The 21,201-nt window shown below is 32.0% G+C and overlaps 3 protein-coding genes and 1 long non-coding RNA gene across 10 annotated transcripts; 2 read left to right on the top strand and 2 right to left on the bottom strand.

Annotated features, from left to right (window-relative positions):
- The first annotated feature begins 913 nt into the window (after window positions 1–913).
- Window positions 914–3,892, top strand: LOC105950043 (rac-like GTP-binding protein RHO1). 4 transcript variants are annotated; one of them, XM_088826201.1, is made up of 8 exons: window positions 914–1,066; window positions 1,277–1,563; window positions 2,243–2,330; window positions 2,429–2,538; window positions 2,663–2,726; window positions 3,069–3,133; window positions 3,235–3,300; window positions 3,425–3,892. In XM_088826201.1, the coding sequence occupies exons 2-8, from the start codon at window positions 1,465–1,467 to the stop codon at window positions 3,524–3,526; spliced, it is 594 nt and encodes a 197-aa protein (XP_088682327.1). In that variant the 5' UTR covers window positions 914–1,066; window positions 1,277–1,464; the 3' UTR covers window positions 3,527–3,892. The 4 variants fall into 4 exon arrangements, with proteins under 4 accessions (XP_088682327.1, XP_088682326.1, XP_088682325.1 ...); XM_088826200.1 differs by having other exon boundaries at window positions 926–1,066; window positions 1,280–1,563; XM_088826199.1 differs by having other exon boundaries at window positions 926–1,066; window positions 1,228–1,563.
- Window positions 3,893–7,424: 3,532 nt separating this feature from the next.
- On the top strand, window positions 7,425–9,494 carry LOC105950080 (uncharacterized). 2 transcript variants are annotated; one of them, XM_088827068.1, is made up of 6 exons: window positions 7,466–7,758; window positions 7,792–7,990; window positions 8,070–8,256; window positions 8,350–8,440; window positions 9,063–9,134; window positions 9,300–9,494. In XM_088827068.1, exons 1-6 carry the CDS (start codon window positions 7,504–7,506, stop codon window positions 9,354–9,356), a joined length of 861 nt encoding a protein of 286 aa, XP_088683194.1. In that variant the 5' UTR covers window positions 7,466–7,503; the 3' UTR covers window positions 9,357–9,494. The 2 variants fall into 2 exon arrangements, with proteins under 2 accessions (XP_088683193.1, XP_088683194.1); XM_088827067.1 differs by having other exon boundaries at window positions 7,425–7,990.
- Window positions 9,495–11,819: 2,325 nt separating this feature from the next.
- Window positions 11,820–13,347, bottom strand: LOC148766288 (uncharacterized). Its single transcript, XR_016035046.1, has 2 exons — window positions 13,013–13,347; window positions 11,820–12,482 (listed from the first exon to the last, which is right to left on the bottom strand). It is a non-coding gene; the product is annotated as an uncharacterized LOC148766288 (long non-coding RNA).
- Window positions 13,348–18,025: 4,678 nt separating this feature from the next.
- Window positions 18,026–20,607, bottom strand: LOC105956518 (uncharacterized). Of its 3 annotated transcripts, none has more exons than XM_088827119.1 (4): window positions 20,345–20,607; window positions 19,233–19,975; window positions 19,053–19,157; window positions 18,026–18,629 (listed from the first exon to the last, which is right to left on the bottom strand). In XM_088827119.1, exons 2-4 carry the CDS (start codon window positions 19,446–19,448, stop codon window positions 18,138–18,140), a joined length of 813 nt encoding a protein of 270 aa, XP_088683245.1. In that variant the 5' UTR covers window positions 19,449–19,975; window positions 20,345–20,607; the 3' UTR covers window positions 18,026–18,137. The 3 variants fall into 3 exon arrangements, with proteins under 3 accessions (XP_088683245.1, XP_088683246.1, XP_088683244.1); XM_088827120.1 differs by having other exon boundaries at window positions 19,233–19,532; XM_088827118.1 differs by lacking the exon at window positions 20,345–20,607 and having other exon boundaries at window positions 19,233–20,058.
- Between the last annotated feature and the right edge of the window lie 594 nt (window positions 20,608–21,201).

Here is a 21,201-nt window from a genome sequence, read left to right as displayed (position 1 = left end):
TAAATTTGATGTTCAACTTGTAAATCCCAAAGATAATTGAGTTTGAGGTACAACAAAATTTAAGGTCACATGTTCGTTTGCCACTCCTAATTTTGTCATTATTATTTTTTGTATTTTTCTAAGACCATAAATAGCTAGGGTTGGAAATAGGACGTTGGATCAAAAATGGATTTTCTCGGAAACTTTTCAAAAAAATTTTAAAGTAAAAAACGAGTTCTAATTTCCATTCCAAAAAAGTAGGAATGCAAAAATTCTTTCCGATTTCGGAATGCCTTGGAATCGATGAAATTTCAGAAATTTCGGAAATTACATCAGTTTATAATTTCTTGTTCCAAATTTGGACATAACGGAAATTTTCGCAATATTTTCCTATCAATTTTGCAGGAAAAATACAAGTTCAAAAGAGATTTCGACAAAACGCAATAAATAAATTAAAACACATATAGGAACAACAAATTGAGACCTCAATTTTCTTACAAGGAAAAATTGCAACATAAAGTTTCTGATATGAATTAATCTTTTCTAAAATTTTAATTTAACCTTCCACATCTATATTTTCATATGAAATAAACATAAGTTACATTATGAAATTACAATCTATATCATAAAATTATATTATATATTTCAAAAAAAAACCATAGAAATATTCAGAACTAAAATCGGATCGAAAATCGAAATTTCCGATAATTTTATGTACTATTTTAATTCAGTTCCAAATAAATTCGAAAAAATTAGAAATCAGAACTTCGAAAATCAAAATAAAAAAATACAGTTTAAAATTCAAATATTTTCGGATTGAAATTCGCGGAATTTGAAAATTCAATTCCAATTTCCGCCCCTAAAAATAGCTCAATGGTATCTTTTTGAATATCATATTCCAATATTATTTCCCCGAATACCTGGTCTACTAAACATCGATACTATTTACATGGGCAATTGAACAGAAAATACACAAACGAGAATTACAGGAAAAAAAATTGGGGCCCAAGAGTAAATTTCTAGAGCGAGAAAGGCGCAGAGGAGAGAGAAGGAGCGGTTCAACGGCAGCATTTCCCGGCTAAATAAGGTATTTTGCGTAATGGCCACCCAATTTCCTATGATCAGATAACCCAATATGCTTTTTGTTTCTCTCTCTAGATTTTGATCCCTCCGTTTTCTCCCATATTCCCCCTCACATTCATCTCCTTGCACAAAAAGTTTTTTTTTTTTTTTTTTTTTCCAAATTAGGGTTAGGGTTTGAGTTCGCTGATTCTGTCGTTGTCACACCTTTTTGAAGAAGGGGAGGAATGATGGAGAAGCCGAAGACCGTGTATTCGCTGTTTACGTATGCGATGCGCATTTACGTGTAGGTTTGTCCGGTTTTTGTGATTGCACATTGCATCAGATTCGATTGTAGAGAGAGAGAGAGAGAGAGAGAGGGAGTTAGAGAGATAGAGTAAGAGAGAAAATTTTAAATTTGGAAGAATGAGCGCTTCAAGATTCATAAAGTGTGTTACGGTGGGCGATGGCGCCGTTGGAAAGACGTGTCTTTTGATCTCCTACACCAGCAATACCTTCCCCACGGTCTGACTTTTGTTTCTTCCTCTATTATTATTTCTGATTTTTTTTGCATACTTTCATTTTCTGCATCATAAGGAATTTGAAATTAATTGCAAGATGCGGAATTTCCCCTTTTTGGTTTTGGTATTGAGAAATCGATGAATATGATCTTGCATTGTAATAACCGGTGAATATGTGCAAAGACGCCATTTTTTCCCATGATTTTAGAAAAAATGAGAATTGTCTAACAAATTGAACATTGGTGTATCTGATTTACTTATTTTTTTTATTCCAGTCGCACTTAATAAAGATAATAGTGATAGATCCATGGGAATTTGGTTCACCGTATATTGGTATATGTGATTTGGGATTATTTTTAGAACAATTCTAAAGCTTGAGGGGTTTTCATGCATCTGTCGACCATGACGAGATAATTGATTCGTCAATTCTTTTGTTGATGTCTATCACTTTTCCGTTTCAATAGTTTTGTACAATGGGGGTGTTTGCTATGAAGCTAATCTATGTTTCTCTATGGTTTATGTCAATATGAATGTAGATAAGGGATCTACTCGTATGCATTATCTTCATGCTCTGAATACGACATTTTAGCTGATTTTATACGATGTGATGCTACATTTTCTAATTCTTTCAAATATGATTTGTTAAATACTTAACAATTTATTTGCTCATTCAAACGAAACAGGATTACGTGCCTACTGTATTTGATAATTTCAGTGCAAATGTGGTTGTCAATGGAAGCACTGTTAACCTAGGCCTGTGGGATACTGCTGGTAATTGATAGATAAATATATATAAATTTTGATACGCGTATCTCTTTGTATATTTCGTTTATTATTTGTAAACTGATGGGTATTTTTTGATGTAACAGGACAGGAGGATTATAACAGATTAAGACCTTTGAGTTATCGTGGAGCTGATGTTTTCATTCTGGCATTTTCTCTCATCAGCAAGGCAAGCTATGAAAATGTTTCCAAGAAGGTAATTTTTGATTTTTTGTAAAATATATATTTTCCTCGTTTTCCTTTACTGTTTTCCTGTTTCATTTGTGATGGTATATTTTATGCTGATGATTTTTTTTTTTGGTCCCACTCGTTTATTCCAGTGGATTCCAGAATTGAAGCATTATGCCCCTGGTGTCCCTATAGTTCTTGTTGGCACAAAACTTGGTACGCTTTTTTTTATTTCTTAGGTGCTACTAAACAGTTTGTACACTCTGAAGAATTATATGCTTTTTGAAATTATGTTTGTTGTACCTAGAAAATTAAGATGTAGAGCGAAACTCTCGTATTCAGTGTGCTTAGATTCAATACTAGCTGCCATTTGCTATTTGAGCAAAAACAAATGTTATGTGAATGTGTTCCCTTGCGACTATACTTGTGATAGACTAACTCCAACTGATAATTTTTTAGCTGGAAAGTCCTTAGAAAGTTTATCATAGATGTACTAAGCGGAAGTTTGCAACAGTCATTATTAAACAGTTATTCTTTAATGATTTTTTATGGGTCCAGATCTTCGAGATGATAAGCAGTTCTTCGTTGATCATCCTGGGGCTGTACCAATCACTGCAGCGCAGGTGAGATTCCACTGCTATAATACCCATACTACCCTTCTTTTGCTTTCCTCTCTTTTTTACCATTAATGAACATTATATTGCTCTCACATTAAAATTTCAAGGGGGAGGAACTCAGAAAATTGATCGGTGCTCCCGCTTATATTGAATGTAGTTCAAAAACACAAGAGGTTTGCATTTTGCATGCGATTCAATTCCCTATTTTTTTTAATAATTTATTTAGAGGGCTGTTTTCGAAAGTTTGACAAAGGCAACAAAAAACTGAACTCGTTTGTTATTCGTTGTTCCCATCAGAATGTCAAAGCAGTGTTTGATGCTGCGATTAAAGTTGTTCTTCAGCCACCTAAGCAAAAGAAAAAGAAGGGAAAGGCTCAAAAGGGCTGCTCGATTTTGTAATCGGCCATTAGGTGTGAAGATATATGCCCCCCCTGCCAGTCATCGTTCAAGTACTCTCTTTCTTTTGCCTAAGAAATAGGAATCCCACCCCCCACCCCACCCCCCTCGTATTCTTTACGTTCAAAGTAGTAGCGAGCGATCTATGTCAAAAAGGGTCGGTGGCTTGAAATTCTATGTAATGCATTTAAATATCTTCTAATTTACCTAAGTCGCACTACTTTTAGGCCACTTGGTTTGTGCCCGTCCTGTTTTAATTCGTGTCTCTTTGTGTATTCACCAGACATAAAAATTTTGTGATGTCGGCTGATATTGAGTTACGTTTGTATGCTTTCACATTTACCAGAATGGATGCTCTATTGCTATTTATATCCGTGTTTGAAGTTTTGCATTTTTCGTTTTTTTGTTTTTCGTTTTTCGTTTTTCGTTTTTTCTGTACTCTGTGCATGAATTGGTACTATTGGAGTATTACATGAAATATGGTATACATGTAATACAGAAATGTCATTTTCTTATTTCTTGCATGGTTGTCATCAAAATCTACCTGCACACTACTTTCTTTCAACGTGCATATTATATATATATATATATATATATATATATGATTAATAAGGTAGATGATAAGATGCCTTTGTTATTGGGGATCCACTCATAGTTGAACAAAACATGGTTTAAGGATTTGTTATTGGTTTATATATTCGGAGAATCATTCAAGATTTAATTTCGTCAAAGATAGAATATTTCGTGAAATATAATATTCTGATAAATATTATATTCAACATAATATGCCACTTTACAAAATTACTAATAATTTACCTTTACAAATCTATGTGTGGCTGTTATAGTATAAATGTTATATCTCGAAAGAATCTTTATTATATAAGTTTATAACTTAGTTTCTTTTATTAGTTTGTCAAGTTTATAAAGTTATTTTATGTAGCGATTTAAATCTAAAAAAGATTTAAGGTGGTGTTTGCAAAAGTTTTTGAAGAGAGATTAAAAGTTGTTTTGGGCTCATAATTTATTTTGGAGTGTTTGCAAATGTGTCTTTTGACTTTATTTTTCTTAATAAAATAAAGGGTTAAATACAAAAACACCCCTCTACTATGAACTTTGTATCATATATTCCTTATACTATACATAAATACAAAACCCCCCTTCACATTATATTTTATCCAAAATATGACGAAAATACCCCTACTCAAGCTATATATATATATATATATATATATATATATATATATATATATATATATATATATATATATATATATATATATATATATATATATATATATATATATATTGGGTTTGTTTGAGCCATTTTTCACTATATATTTTACCATTTTTAATCAATTTTACGTGGAAAATTTTGGTATTTATATTTTTTTCTCCAAAACATATAATTGCTTAGATTTTTTCAATTTTCTGAATAAAACCTTTTATTTTTGTCAGTTTGAGTTTCTTCATTTTTTTCTTCTTAAATGTCTTTCGATAGTTCAAACATCCTAAGATTACACATCTTTACAATCGTATGATTGTTGAGAATTTGAACTACCGGAAGACATTTAAGAAAAAAATGAAAAAAAATTCAAAATGACAAAATTAAAAGGTTCTCTATTCAAAAAAAAAAAAAAACTAAATAATTAAATGTTTTGGAGAAAAAAATATAAATATCAAAATCTCCCGAATAAAATTGACCGAAAACGTTAATAAATATAGTGAAAAATAGCTCAAACATACCCTTATATTTATAAGCTTAGCAAGGGTATTTTCGTCATATTTTGAAAAAAAATATAACAGTAGGGGGGTTTTTGTATTTATGTGTAGTACAGTACATGGGTGTTTTTGTATTTAACCCTAAAATAAACTGTTGTAAATTGCTGTTTTTCCAGCAAATCTCAAAAATGCATGTTTAAATTAGATTTAAATAAAAATAATAATAATAAAGACACAAATGTTTAATCAAATTTTAAATCTAAAAAGAAAAGGTTATAAATTAGTAAATTACAACAGTTTTTTTTTTTTTGCTGGAAAAAACTGCAATTTAGATGATCTTTTCATGATATTTGCAAAAGATTACCAAGTAGTTACTTATAACTTTACTTAAACCAATTGGGATTCAAACGCTTATATAATAGTGAAAATAGGCCTAAACTTTCGGGTCATTGAAAAATATATTTGTTTGTGATCGAAAAGAAAACGAGAAGAAACTAGAGAGAGAAAAAAAGATAGTGTTCTTTTCGTAATCAAATATAACCAATATTTGAAAAATCCTTATTCCATTTTCCTTATCCTAAACCAATTTGACCTCTCACATCAATTACCTATAATCTTTTTTAACAAACACAATTTAAAAATTTGAAATCCTAATTTTATCTTCAATTTCATCCCTTTACTGTTGGCCGTTGACTGGCCCATTTTTTTATTATTGTTGTAGCATAATTTGAATTTCTAATTACTTTATTTGAAATCCTATTTTTCTTATTTTTTATTTTTTATTTTATTATTAACAACTTTTGATCAACATTAATGTTCGGTCTATTTGATTGTTGAAATCAAAATTGTACGTTTTCGGTCTTCATGTGTTGACAACTAATTTACGAAAACAGTGGAGGATTTCTCTAAAATTCGAACATAAAATAACATTGATAGGTAAAACATAATTATGATTCTTTTATATATGTACTTTAGGGGTATTTTTGGAACGCAATTTGGTGGAACGAGTTAGAAAAATAGTATTAGTAGATAACCTACATTAAATCGGACGGATTTGATTAAAATGAGCACTTTTAGAAAAAAAAGCCCGGGCTATAGTATTGATACTATAAGTGTAATTTCGAAAAAAATGGAATTATTTTTAAACATTATACCAGACGGGAAATTGGAATTTCATATATATTCCAATTAAAAAAAAAAATTCGGAAAAATCATAGTCAAATTTTTCGGAATTCAAACAAAAAATATATTATTTCAAGGTCAAAATCGAAAAAAAATAGAAATCGGAAATTTTGTTCTAATTACAATAGAACTTCGCTTAAATAATAGTTTCTATCGGTCCGAACTCAATAAAAACAAGTTAAATTATTAACTTAATAATTTTAATAATTTCCTAAATTAATAAAAATTTCCTAGTGCAGAATGAATTAGTTTATAGATATTTTTAACTAGTGTGATTTAAATTGGAATCTCGTATCTCTAGCAAATCTTTTCTATATAAAAACTTAATCGACAGGTAATTATAAGAGAATCCTCACATAGCAAGAAACCTAGTAGTAGAGAGAGACAAGAATTCTTCTCTCTCTAGAAATAAGAGAACGAAGAGGAGAAAAAGAAAACACCATATATACATCCTCCGTTTCTATTAATTCAATTCATTATTCATTATTTGATTAAATCGCAAAACCCCTAGGTATAGAGAGAGACAAGAATTCTCTCTCTAAAACACATCCTCCGTTTTTATTAATTCAATTCATTATTCATTGTTTGATTTTTTGTATTCTTTGATTAAATCGCAAAACCCTGAATACCTAATTTTTTTCCCCAATTCCCATATCGGAGAGCTCTTTCCTAACCCTAATTTAATTTAATGGCAATGGCTACTACCGCCACGGTGAATATTGTTGTGAAACCTCCTCCTTCGTCAATCCCTTGTTTTGGTTCTCTGACGAAAGAAATCCGCGCTCAAATTGAAGAAATTCAGAGTGATTGTGGCGCAAAGGAGCCGCCAGCTTGGAACAAGCCTTCAGATGTGGGGGTGGGGGTGGCCGCCCCCGAAGTTGCTGCTGCTCCTGTTATGGGGGATGCATTCTGGCCTGATCTCTCCGAATCCCTCAAATCATCTCTCTCCCATGGATCAGAGGTTTGTTTCTCACTCATCTTGTCATTAAAAGTTCTTTTTTTTTTTTTTTAAATTTTAATTGCATGTTTGTGATCATTTACCTATAAATTAAATTTTCTGCATTGTCTATCAATAGGGAATGGCAGCAGGATCTCCGTCTTCGAAGAAAGAAGAAGATGGTACTACTAGTGCATCGGCCCCGAATTCGGTGAAGCAGCGTAGCGGTGGTTCGAATCAGAGCAGTAAGCAGGCTAATAATGGTAGCTTATACCAACCGCCGCCGCCGCCAGCACAAGGTGCTATTATTGGGGGTGCCCCTCTTACAAATTCCGGCGGCGGTGGTTCTTTTCCTATGGAATCTAATAGGGAGAACACGTATAGAGACGGTGGAGTTAATAGGGAGAACACGTATAGAGACGGTGGAGTTGGATTTACGTCTTATAGGAATATCGGTGGGCCCCGCCCTCCTCCTCCTCTTCCTCAACGAAGCTATGGAATCCAACACAGAGGAGTTAGGCCGCCCTTTATCCGTGGACCACCACCTCCAATTGCGCCTTTCGTTCCACCTCCGCCGCCCCCTCCTCCTTTTGGTCCCCGACCCATTGTTAACCCCATGGTTTATCAAGGTGAATTTGCTGTTTTTTTATGGAAAATTTGATTTCATTGATGTTGTTCTTTTTGCTGATGTTTTGATGCATCTTGCAGATGTGCCACCGCCACCGCCGCCGCCGCCGCATTTTTACTATGTATCTGGTGGACCTCCTCCTCGTCAAGATTTCTTCAGGCCCATGCCCATGCGTATGCCTATGCTTCCATTTCCACCGATGTTTTTCCCAGTGCAAAAACCTGGCGTATCGTCCCAGATCTTGAAGCAGATAGAGTATTATTTTAGGTATTGGAATGACGTGGTCCTAGCCTTTCATTACGTGTTTTTCTACTGCAATTTTTGTTATTTCGTGTTTATTTGTTTGTTTGTTTGTTGCAGTAATGACAATTTGGTGAAGGACATTTTCTTGCGCCAGAATATGGATGCCGAGGGATGGGTTCCTATCAAGCTAATTGCAGGATTCAGAAAAGTAAGTCTACGAACTGATGAGCGTTACGATTTAATGTCTTTGATTTATACATGATATGTGATAGATGTAATCTGTAATGAATTCAAAATGCATGTTTTGATTGTTTTTTTTTTTTTTTTTGTTTTTCGCCTAGGTTGTATGAATTTGAATGATTTTCCTATGCCCAAAAGATCAATGCATTTCTTTGCTACTTATACCTGGATAGTTGGCCTAGTAATTTCCATTTGAAAGAAATATAGAAAGTTAGCTTGTTTGTTACCTGAACTCTGAAAATGAAACTCATCTTAAATCTATTTTACCAATTTATTACCAATTCTGTAAAAAAAAAGAGAGCCTACTTTTTTACATAGATAACTTAGAGGACCAATGCAACACTCTATTGATAGATTAAGTTTGAATCCACAGTTGACTGTAACGCCGAAAGTTTCTTAGTAGGATTTTCATTAATCTTCGTAGTGTTTTTGTACAACTCCTTTATTACAACATCCGGTTCAGTTATATTTTCTTTCAATAAGAAAAATCACTAAATGATTTGACTTTTTTTTTCTTTATGCTCCTCGTTATCTAATATTCTTGTTTTGATAGTTACGAACAATAATTTTCTTGCCATTTTTTTTTACAGGTGATGCAGCTGACAGACAATATTCAGCTTATAAAGGATTCCATGCAACCATCGAATGTGGTGGAAGTGCAGGTATTTGAAAAATATATGTTCTTTAGATTCTTCCTAATTGATTGAAAAATATATGTTCTTTAGATTCTTCAGTACAGATAATTATCTTATTGGTGGTCTCGTTGCAATCTTATTTATTGGTTAGTGGTTTGTAGTTAGTTATAATTTTTTATCCTTTGTTTGTAGGCTGATAAATTAAGGCGTAGAAACGATTGGAGCAAATGGATAATACTTTCGACATAGTGAATGAAAAAACGATTGGAGCAGATGGTTGCTGCCTGCTCAGTCTACTTCGATATAGGGAATGACTCTTCGATATAGGGAATGACTCGCTCTCTCTGCACAGTTTGTTTTTTTTTTTTTTTTTTTTTTTTTTTTTTTAATTTAAGATCAAAGATGTCAACTTTTGGTGCATTTTGTTCTTAATGTGCGATATATTAACAGTAGAAGATGGATACTAACAGTAGAAGAATAGAGTTGAAAAAAGTGGGTCCGTTTTTGGGTTGGTGTTTACTGCCGTTTTTGGGTTGTTGTTTACTGCCGGGAGTTTTGTTGGATTTGGTTCTGCGAAAAGGTGGAGGTGGAAAGTCGAGTGCTATGCGGTAGCGGTCTATTTTAGCTACGCGAGGAAAGTTTTAAGTTTTGTTTTTTGTTTTGGGTCGATTTTTATTTATTTTTCATGTTCATGTGATGAATATTCAAGTGATTATGACATGTACGTCAGGAAAGGTTTTGGGTCTCTTTTTGTTTTGGGTCGATTTTTATTTGGGTCTCTTTTTGTTTTGGGTCGATTTTTATTTATTTTTCATGTTCATGTGATGAATATTCAAGTGATTATGACATGATTAAGTTGCTTTCCGTCGTGGTTATGTATTTTTAAAAATTGAACGAATTTTTTAAATAATAAATAAATTCAATGAAAAATTAGCTCTAATTTTGTTCTAAAAATTCAGGATTGCCTAAGTTTGAATGATTTTTTTTGTGTTTTTTATAGGTTTTTTTTTTTAATTTATTTATTTATTGTAGTGTTAAATACAATTTACACCTCTAAAAAGTATACCTTTTGTAATACTTAGTTATTTACCTCCTAAAGTATTAGGGTCCGAGAGGGTTGTACTTCTCGGACCATAACCAACCAATTAAATCATGCCACCATAACCAACCAATTAAATCATGCCACGTATGATTAGTACGTACCCTATAATAAAAGGTACGAACCCTGTGTTACAGGTAAAATTACATAAAAACCCCTTGTAATTAAACTTAGAAAAATCAATAATTCAAAAGTTAATTACATATTAAATTTTAAAATCATTAAATGAAAATTTTCTAACACAACTTATTATTTCACTAATCATCAATCGTTTAATCATTTAACCTAATCTCCCCAATCGGTTTCTTTTCATCATCCTCACCATCATCGATATTTCCTCTTGAAAGGACTATATCGATCGTTCATCTAAAAAAAAAAAAAAATCATTAACGATCTTTTCCTCCATTAATCATCAATCAGTCAAGGGACAATGTTTCTTCTCTGTGAAACAAGAAAGTTAAGGACTAAACTTTTGATTTTTGTTTGTTTAGCAATTTTCTCTTGCGCAACTTTGTTGCTACTTATTATTATTCAGAGATTTAAACTTCAAGAAAGAAATATGATGTAATCTTGTTCCATATGCCACATAAGTCAGTAGAGAGGATAACTTTGAACCCAAAACTGCTCTAATTGATAAGAAACTGGAATATCTTCAATATATGATTAGAAAGCTCCGAAAATCTAGCTTTTAACAAAAAAAGTGGTTTACAAAAAAAACAACTGAGGAAGAAGTTATGATTATTTTTCTAGAGTATGCCAACTGCAATCGGGAAAAATGACATCTTTGTGTCTTTTGGTATTTCTAAATGCTTTACTTGTTTAATTAGTCTATGTTCGAAGTAACAATATTGTTATGAGATGATAAGGTCATGATTTATGTACTGTCAATTTGATATTCACATTGCAAGTTTCACTTGATTAAGATGTTTAAATTGATATGTGGGGATGAGATAGAGAGAGAGTGCTGACATTTAAGAGATACAAAAATTAGTGTACGAATTTTAGGTTGAATTTTAGGTTGAATTTTATTTGGTATTGCCTTAAAGTTGTTCATTATTTCGCGCTTGCAGGTGATCGAGTCCAAGAAGAATTTCGTGAAGAATGGTGGTCTAGTTTGAAAAGGACAAGTGACAACCAATTGTTGCATTGAAAGAGCCTAGAAAGATCAGCAATCATCTCTAATATGTGTTTCATTCATTTCCACCACTTCCATTTTAATTGTTTTGAGTACATGAATTGGTGATCTTCCATCATTTTCTTTTATCTATTATTTCTTTCTTCAAGAGTATTGTCCTAATATCAGATGTAAAAATTAGAGATTCTTGTTTGGTTGATATGAATACTATTTGTAAATAGGTGTATAAGAAGTATTAACATTGGTCCCTGGCCAAATGAAGTGTGGTCAATCTCAATCTTAGACAAATTCTGTCTTTTGATACCAAGTAAAAAAATTAACATTTTTCAGTGAAAAAAAGAAGAAAATAATCAAATAATAACTAGCTCTGTTTCTTGCAACCAAAAAAATCATCAAGGCAAACAAAACTGATACATAACTGATATTCCAATAAGTTTCGTTATGTTGAATCAAAAAGAACAAACATGAAAACTAAACCTGCGTAATGTATAAGTTCATGAACAATAAGGCATATACTAAAAAGTAAAAACAAACCAGGCCAAAAAACATTCAAGAACAATGATCAAACACATCATCCGCCCACGGTTTAATCTCATCGTTAATTAAAAATGGAATAAAAAACAAGTTAAAACTCTGATAAAATGCTACCTACTATTACATAAGTTTTTTTCAATAATAATAAAAATAAATAAATAACCAAACTTGCAACTTTCTCTCAAGTTTAAAGGAGCATGGAAACTGGACGAGGACGATCAATACCCCTGAATATACGGAAACCCAAAAACTTTGCACGCATGGCACATATAATTTTTTTCCCAAAATCCTCCTCGAAATGCAATGTGAATGGAAAACATGATTGCACAAAGGGAGCACCGATATATAAGTCCGCAAAATCGGTATCACAAACCAGCATAATCTTCAATCCGGGGCGGCTTTGTTGCATATACGGAGGAAAAGTAGGATACACGATGTGGGGTTTCTATGGCCATGTGGCGGACTTAGATAGGACAATGATGTTGGACTAGCGTGGTAAGGAGCAGGGCTTGGGAAAGCCGAAGAATTTGGGCTCGGTTGGATTGATGGAACATGAGCTGATGTTTGTTGAGCTCATTGGAGTATCGGCTGGCGGTGGTTCATGGCCCTGAGAAAGTGAAAATGTATGCATGCATCAGAGTTGTATCGGAAAAGTTTTCATATGTACACGGAAACACGTAGTTTGCAGAAGTTGTATATTTCTTAAAAAATGGACCAAAAAAGGAACCATTTTTCACAAATTATAAACAAGACAACTATGAGCATTTATATATGTCAGGAAATGTAAACATCTGATTGTACTTAACTGCAAATCACATCATAAAAAATAAGAAAATGCCTAACTACATTCATGAAACATAATAAATACATTGATCAAATAATAGAGCAGCCAACAAAACAAAAACACAAAAAAAAAAAAACACAATTAAAAGGAAAATTAGGCAATAATTTTAAAAGCTTTCAAAGCTCATTCGCACGAACTATATCAAGATTTAAGTAAAATCCAAAAGAATAGCAAAGAAAAGAAACACAAAACACAAATGGTCTTATTTTCATGGATTCAATTTTCTAATTAAGTTTTAAATCCAAATCTGAAAACTAAATTTAAAAAATTGAAAAAAAAATCCAAAATATAACCCATATTTGCCGCTTTTGCGTCTTTATCGCTCTCAGATCGATATCCCATACGGAATACTCTCATCCGTCGCCGTTCAACCTACCACAACCATCGATTTTCATTCCTTCGACCACAATTCGCGATAACAACGCTAAGGAAAAAAATTAAAAAAATTCGTAACGCCAGGGAGAGATCTGCCATAAATTAAAACTCTAATTATCTCGACGGAGTTCGCCATGAGGGGAGATGGAACCCACAAAAAAAATCATGTATTGCGTCTCTATCTATGTGTGAAAGAAGATTGGTCATGAAAAAGTGGATGATCTTTTTTCTTTGTTAAGACTTCGTGCAATTGTCTTAATTGATTATGATTTTTATATTTAATAATATTTTAATTTATTGATTTGAATTTATAAGGTTAATACTGTAATTTACATAAAGTACGATCTGTGTACGATGGTGAACGATGTGTTTTTACTAGGTTCGTACATTAATTTTTAAATTTCTAGTGTCGTACTGGGTCGTACATATGTCGTACATAAAATTAATGGCTAAGATTAAAACTTAGATGTTTTGTACGCACCAGATTAAATGTTTTACGGTCCGAGAAGTACAAACCTCTCGGACCCTAGACAACCCCAAGTATTATTTGTAACGTTTTCCCCCTCAATCTCAATTTAATTTGTATTTGAAATACTAATAGTATACATTAAAGTTTCCTTCTTTATTTAAAGAAATAACTAAAAGAATAATTAAATTATACAAATAAAAATATCTATTGACAAATGCAGTAATTAAAATTTTAAAAATATTATGTGTTGGGTACATATTGAATAAGTAACATCTAATTGTTATTGGAACAAGTAATCAAATATATTCATATCGATAATTACAAAATCAATACATAATTAATAGTAATCTTAAGTATTCAAATATATTTTAGTTCATTAATTTCATAAATTATATTTCCATTCATTAGTATACAACATATATTACTTTTTATTTTTTTTTCAATAATTTAATTTTTTAGTTACTTCTCAATTTTTTATGATCGAATAATTATTAGATTGTTATATTTATTAGTTTTTATATTTTAAAATATAAAATAATTGATGTTGAGGGTTAAGTATTACGTAGGCTATACTTTAGGGGTGCAAAGTGTATTTAACCCTTTATTTTATGGGCGAATGTCGAAAATTCCCATCACATGTGACTTAAATGCATATTGGTCCACGAAAAAAAAAAACCAGTCTCTCAATTAAACTCATCCCCATGTCTTTAGTCTAAAATACCCTCCATAATATAATTCTTATCAATTTCATCCATTATGCTCTAACTTTCTTAATATTACACATTGACCCCGGATTTAAATAAATATATCACATCACCCGCTTGTGCAAGAACCTAAACCAAAGAAAAATAAGACAATAACGTGTCAATTTAATTCATTCACTAAAAATCGATCTCCAACGCAAGAATTTAAAATCCACTATAATCTCGTCAAAACCCACTACAAAAATTATCGAAATCCACTAAAATATTAATATAATCCACTACGAAATAAGTTAATCCACTAAAAAATTACAATAAAAGTATAATAACAAATACTCAAATAGTGACCGAAAACATGAAGGAGCCTCAAAATTATATTGAAAATCTCATATATTAGAGCTCATTCAACAATTCGACTAGTTGTCACTTCTATTTTGTTAACCATCACATAGAATTTATTTTTGGATATAGAGAAAAAATGACAGCAACAAAAACAGCAGCAAACCAACATCTTAAACAGCAGCAGAGCAACACGGAAACAATAGCAAAACAACAACAAAACCAGCTGCAAATTAGGAGCCAAACAGCAGCAAAACCAAAAGAAAACAGCAGCAAAAAACAGCAGTAAAATAGAAACCAAACAATAGCCAATTGCAGCACAAAAATACAATAAATAAAGGAATTATTTTGTAGACCCCCCTCATTCCCAAATTATATAGAACTAACTACCAAGTGGATTACACTCTAGGGGAAACCCCTCTCATTTCGAAAATATTTTGACATACCCCCCTGGGCCACCCTGAAGTTCCTGTAATACCCTTCTAAAATCAGTTTTAAACCCTAGCACTCACATTTCGGTCACTTTTCTTCTCCTAGATTCAAAATCCCGCCTCCACAAACCTCCCACCGGCGAAATTGCTCCCCGGAGTCATAACTCTCTCTTCGGTGGTCGGAATTCGATGGTTTAACTACCCTTGGATTCCTCTCGTCAAGCTCTTTCTTTTGGTGGTGATTTCATTCAGTTTGGAGCGCAGATCTGTTTCTGCAATTTTTTTTCATTCGACGACGGTGGTCTTGCCGGAGGTGTATTTTGTGTTCCACCCTTCGAAATTTGATGGGCTACCCACCGTTGGATTCCTCTCGTCGAGCTATATTTTGATGGTAATTTATTTGTTTTTATGTTCTTAGATTTATTTCTATATTTTCTTGCATTTGTGGGCGCGCGGAACCATGGGTGGTTATTAGCGGCGCCTGGGGTTTTGGTAGGAGGCGAGGGGGTGAAGAGTCATTGTTTGTTTGATTTAAAATATGTAGCATTTCCCAGCAGTAATCTCTCTCTCTATCTCTCGATCTTTTTGTGTTTGTTGATTTTTGAATGTTTTGATGTTTCTTCAAATTTTGTTGATTTGCACTAAAATAATTTTGTTTTGTTTTGATTTTGCAATTGCAGCTTAATGAAGGCCATTTTGATCATTTCCTTAAAGGTGTCAAAATTTTTGTTTGAAGTTGCATCTGCTTTGTTCAACAGACTGTATACATTAATGTACATTACTATGCATTACTATAGTAACATGTAGTTACATATGCGTATATTTGTGTATTTTCGATTTGTATTTTATTGGTTCTGAGGTGATTTATAATAAAAATATTGAAATTTGTAAATTTTTGTTGGGGTTTTATGAATTTCTTTTGTATAAGCCAGTATTCGTGTGTGTATACGATTGATCGACTAAAAATATGGGGAAAAAAAACGAACATAACTACGAATTACTATAGTTACATGTAGTTATTTTCAATACAGTAAAGATATTGTTTTTAAAATTAAAAAAAATGAAAAAATTAATATATATATATATATATATATATATATATATATATATATATATATATATATAAAAATTTAACAGGTTTATTATTAAAAAAAAAGGAAAATAATAATAAACAATTCAGCGAAAATGATAAATGCAAGACCAGAAATGTTGAATGCAGTTTGGCCGAAAATTGTATATAAGGGTAGTATAGTATTTCGCTTCTCCAAGGGGGTATGTCAAAGGATGATTTGAGCTTGAGTTTATCCCTAATTTATTTGGTGGTTAGGGGGTATGTAAAATCAGTAAATAACCCCATAAATAAATTATAATTCTAAATTTTCAGAAAGAAAAAAAATCCAAAATTTGAAAATACTTTCGATAATATTTAGTGCTTCACCTTATTAATTCATATTGTATTCCTCACTAAAAGTTAAAGAAATACAGATATAATTGCTCACCGAACAATATTGATTTTATTCTTCTTTATTGGTCACGATCTTCAAATAAAATTGAATAAAAAATCTATGAATCTCAAATTGAATAAAAAAACTATGAATCTCAAAATTCATGAACATATTAATATAGTGAAAATAACAAATTGATGAAGTTCAGAAACATCTCCGTTGATTGGGCATCTACAGAGATCGGAGGGAAAGTACCAGGGAAGGCCCGAAAAGGCTTTGATGCACCAGCACAGCACGGAGGTGCTCCATCATAGGAGCAAGATGCCATTTTCCGCTGTGAAAATAATGCTCTATGGATTTCCGGCGAGAATGGCAGTGCTAACGAGAATGGCGGGCGGTCGCTGAGAGAGATGAAAAGTTAGCGCTGTTGGAAAAGAGAGAAAAATATGGGTCGGAATTCAGAACGTGCAAAATAGATACGGAACAAGTATACTTAATTCCATTAATAATATACAACCATATATACATAAGGGTATTATAGAAAAAAATTATATTAAAAAATATAGTTTAAAATATATTTGGATTTATCACAAAAAGGGGATTTTTTGTTGGGTTTACACTAACTATAAAAAGCATGTAAGTGGGTTTTCTCAAATAATCCCTTTAATATAATACAAATCTCTCCTATCATCTGAATTTTTCAGAAAGCCCAAAATTTGCATCAATTCTTAGCGTGTTTTTAAACATTATTATTTTAATTGATTTAATCAATCGATTGTAAAAAGAATATATAGTAATGAATAATTTTAAATATAAAGAAAGGCCCATGTGGTACCATTTGAAGTTTTACCGTATTTAGGCAAAAGCGGTTTCAATTGACCTAGATAACTAGAAAAAAGGAAGCCCAAAGTAGACTATTTTAAGATGGGAATTTTGTAGAACTATGTATGAAGTTTTCAATAGCTTAAAGAATGTTCCAAGAACTTTTTAAGAGCCATCGTTGAATCAATCACCACCATCTACTAGGAAGTGGCACTACTAGAAATCCGCTGTTTAGCTACGGACCCAAACGTCGCTACATTAGACAAATCCGTCACTAAATGGCAATTTCCAACGGTTGGCGCTCGTTGCCACGACCGTCGCTAAACAGCGCGTCGCTAATGTTTAGCAACGCATGGCCAAAATTCGTTGCTACATGTAGTGACGGTTATTGTCTGTTGCAAGTATTCGTCGCTACATTTGTGATGGAGATGATGTTGCTAAATCTGAATATTTACGTTGCTAATTTACACAACTAAATTTGTTGCTATGGTCGTTACAAATATGTCGTCACAGTCGTCGTCGCTAAGTACGTTGTTAATATACCATCTCAAAATACGTTGCTGTGTTCGTTACTAATGATCCATCGCCGCATCCGTCACGAAATCTATATATCCATCACTAAATCCATCGCCAAAATTATGTTATTTATTAAAAAAAAACTATTTTAATTATTCGATGCAATATTTTAATACCTGCTACACGATAATTTGCCAATAAAAATTCATTGATCAATAAAAATAAATCAGCATAATAATATTCATAAATTTGTCCCAAAGAATTTCGAAAGTATTCTAGTAGCCTGCAAAATTGTCGGATTTAAAATTAAAAAGCATATCCTACAAGTGAGATGTTGAACCTCCTTCTCCTAATGATCCTTCAGGTTGACTTGATTGCATCCCTTTCATGGCAGCCTCAATGGTTCGAAGTTTATCCTCAAAAGAAGCTTGCATATTGGCTAGTTTTTGCTCTACGGCACGGTCAACAGCTTCTTGAAAGGTAGCAGTGTCAAGTAAGTTCTCAAAAGGGACTGGTGGCACTGGAGAAGAACTTGTCGGAGCACAAGATGTAAGGCCAGTTCCTTGCATAAGAGTGGTGGATTCTGATCCAAGACCGTAAACTCTTCCTTTTATCGGCCCTCCAGTTGCTTCAACCCAAGCATTATCAAGAACTTCTTTAGAAAGAGTTGATGCCATTGAAATGAAGGCTTCGTCTTCATCTACATTATTTTCTTCTTCCTCTTCATCTACATCCTCGTGTCCTTCTCCATCAATGTTTGGCTCAGGAACATCATTTAAACGACGTCTTTTGACGATAACTTTAAACTTATCCTGAAATATTACAAAATAAATAATAAATTTACAAAACATAATTGCGTACACACATAAGCAGCTACTGGGAATAGACAAAGTACTCTATTTTTAAGAATATATATATATATATATATATATATATATATATATATATATATATATATATATATATATATATATATTTTGCTGTCCTAACTATATTTATATATATTACTCATTACTCTCATATGAACAGGCTTGGTTAAAAGCTCCCTCAAACTATATTTATATCATCAAAACCATATTAAACAAACTTATTTTGCAGAAACCATGATTTAATTTTAATCAAAGACTGATCCAATAATTAGGACAGTAACACACATATATATATCATAACTACTCACAGTAATATATATAAATCTTTAAGAAACAATTAATATCAAAATGATAGGAAATGCTTACCCATGTAGATTTAGATTTAGTGTCAACCCAGTTCTTATTTTCTTTCGTCTTGTGAATCATCAAGAATAATTCCGAGGCACTAGGCTCGACCCCTTTCTCTTTCACCTAAAAGAAAGAAAAATTGATTAACTTTTAATTAATTGAGTTATAACAAGTACAGATTAACAAAACTATACATACATATCTTCTTCTATATTCTGATACAGGAATTGATCCTCCCGTATGCAAGGATGGACCTGCACCATCAATACTCGATTTTCTGTTACTGGAATTAGTATCTGACTTGTTCTTAAACTTATCAGTATTCCAATAAACCATCAATTCATTCCAATGATTTTGATTGATCCACCTAGGTATCACTTTTTTCTCGTCAAATATTTTTTTCGCCTTATTCATGGTATTGCTCAAACTTGTACTTCCTTTGTGGTCAAAAAGTTTTCTAATAGCCAAGTGATCCTCATTAGCCCAATAATACAACTTCTGCACACATTAAATAAATGTAACACATCAACAACAAACATATATGTATTTATAAATAATAAAATGCATAAATTAACTGATGATATTTGATCTAAATTTCATGCTACATAACACAAGAATAACACACTGAACCGATACCGATACCTCGATATTACTGATAGTGGAGTGTGAGACTTACAACCCTCATATAGTGGCTCCTCTGTAGCCTTAAGCAATTTATAAAATTTATAAAATTTATCAGCAGTACTATTACAAATTTATCAGATTACCACACCTTGAACATGGGCACCGTATATGGCCGTTAGATACAAAATTGTCTTGCAATAGTGCAAAAGTTATAAACTCTTCAACGCCTCTAATAAACTCTTCCGTCAATCCTTTTCGACTTTGTACAAGTCTATTGTACATCCAAATACGATCAGCTCTTAATGAACTCATGCTAGCTAGATCAAAAATCTGAAGTAAAATAATTTTAAAAAAATAGGACATATATAGTTATCCATATATATTGAACGTATTATTAGTATAACACATAAACAAATAATGATCATTAGTTAATTCAATTGCATAGTAGTAACAAAATTCAGTTTGTTAATAAAACAGAGCACCAATATAGGTAAGCAATAGCAATACAAGAATTATGAAATCCTACACTACAAACAATTATGTTTATAAAATTGACTGAGATTCTTCAAAAAAATAATCGAAGGGGAATAAATAATCACGGGTTTTTTACTGAACAAACTCCCAAAAATCAATAGCATAATATTGTATTCCGTGGAGGGAGAGAGAAAACGAAATTTTGCAATTACCTGGTGGCCGAACTGGTGGTGGTGATGGCGAGACGACGAGATGACGAAGAGAGAAATCAAACCTAGATAACGCGGTTCTAGCGGTTGTGGACTTGTACCCGAACTGGTGATCAACTCCTCGTCTCTTTTCTTTATGCGTCTCTCTGAATTCTCTGAATTGATACTATTGTATTAGGGTAGGTCTTTTTCTTTAGTCCAAATTGCCTTTCTTACGGCCAATCAAATCTTCACAATTTTTTTAACTTATTCAACTAATTACTTAATTATGCTTTAACAATAAAAAAGAATAATAGAAACCTATTAATCCATTAATAAGGATTCAATAACCAAAATATTATTTTGCAGCATAATTTAAACTCAATTTATAATTTAAATCTCTATTACTTTTAACAAAAAATAATCTAAAATAATTACCAAAATATATATATTTATATATATATATATATATATATATATATATATATATATATATATATATATCTCAAAATTTAATGATGATTATGAAAACTTAAATTAAAAAGTAGTATCCATAATTCAATTGAAGTGGGGAACAAAGTGATTGCAAAATTCGTCTTTTTTTTTTCACCAATAATGGGTTCATTTTTTCGTTTTCTGTCGTGTGTTTATTTTAAAATCGGGAGTTACCACTCGTACCTAAATATTTTCCCTACGTATATATTTCAGTCACAGCTCTATTTTCCGTGACTATACTTGTCGCTAACTTTTAATATTAGAAATAGATTTATCGGTCGTCGCAAAGGTCGGTCGCAAAATATTTATTATGGCAACGAGTATATTGTCCGTCGCTATATATGTTGATAAATATTTATTTTAGAAATACAATTATTATCCGTTGT

Source organism: Erythranthe guttata, chromosome 12, assembly GCF_056151865.1.
Source record: "Erythranthe guttata isolate IM_541 chromosome 12, IM_541, whole genome shotgun sequence".
NCBI lineage: Eukaryota > Viridiplantae > Streptophyta > Magnoliopsida > Lamiales > Phrymaceae > Erythranthe > Erythranthe guttata.
The sequence above is the reverse complement of the archived record's forward strand: the minus strand, read 5'-3'. Positions and strand labels throughout refer to the sequence as shown.

Excerpts from the sequence above, each read along its gene's own strand:
- LOC105950043 (XM_088826201.1), top strand. The coding sequence starts at position 1,465 with ATGAGCGCTTCAAGATTCATAAAGTGTGTTACGGTGGGCGATGGCGCC. Across the intron at positions 2,539-2,662 it reads ATGAAAATGTTTCCAAGAAG|TGGATTCCAGAATTGAAGCA; the intron begins GTAATTTTTGAT and ends CGTTTATTCCAG. Across the intron at positions 2,727-3,068 it reads TCTTGTTGGCACAAAACTTG|ATCTTCGAGATGATAAGCAG; the intron begins GTACGCTTTTTT and ends TTATGGGTCCAG.
- LOC105950080 (XM_088827067.1), top strand. The coding sequence starts at position 7,504 with ATGGCAGCAGGATCTCCGTCTTCGAAGAAAGAAGAAGATGGTACTACT. Across the intron at positions 8,257-8,349 it reads CAGATAGAGTATTATTTTAG|TAATGACAATTTGGTGAAGG; the intron begins GTATTGGAATGA and ends TGTTTGTTGCAG. Across the intron at positions 9,135-9,299 it reads CGAATGTGGTGGAAGTGCAG|GCTGATAAATTAAGGCGTAG; the intron begins GTATTTGAAAAA and ends CTTTGTTTGTAG.
- LOC105956518 (XM_088827119.1), bottom strand. The coding sequence starts at position 19,448 with ATGAATAAGGCGAAAAAAATATTTGACGAGAAAAAAGTGATACCTAGG. Across the intron at positions 19,158-19,232 it reads CAGAATATAGAAGAAGATAT|GTGAAAGAGAAAGGGGTCGA; the intron begins GTATGTATAGTT and ends TCTTTCTTTTAG. Across the intron at positions 18,630-19,052 it reads CTAAATCTAAATCTACATGG|GATAAGTTTAAAGTTATCGT; the intron begins GTAAGCATTTCC and ends GTAATATTTCAG.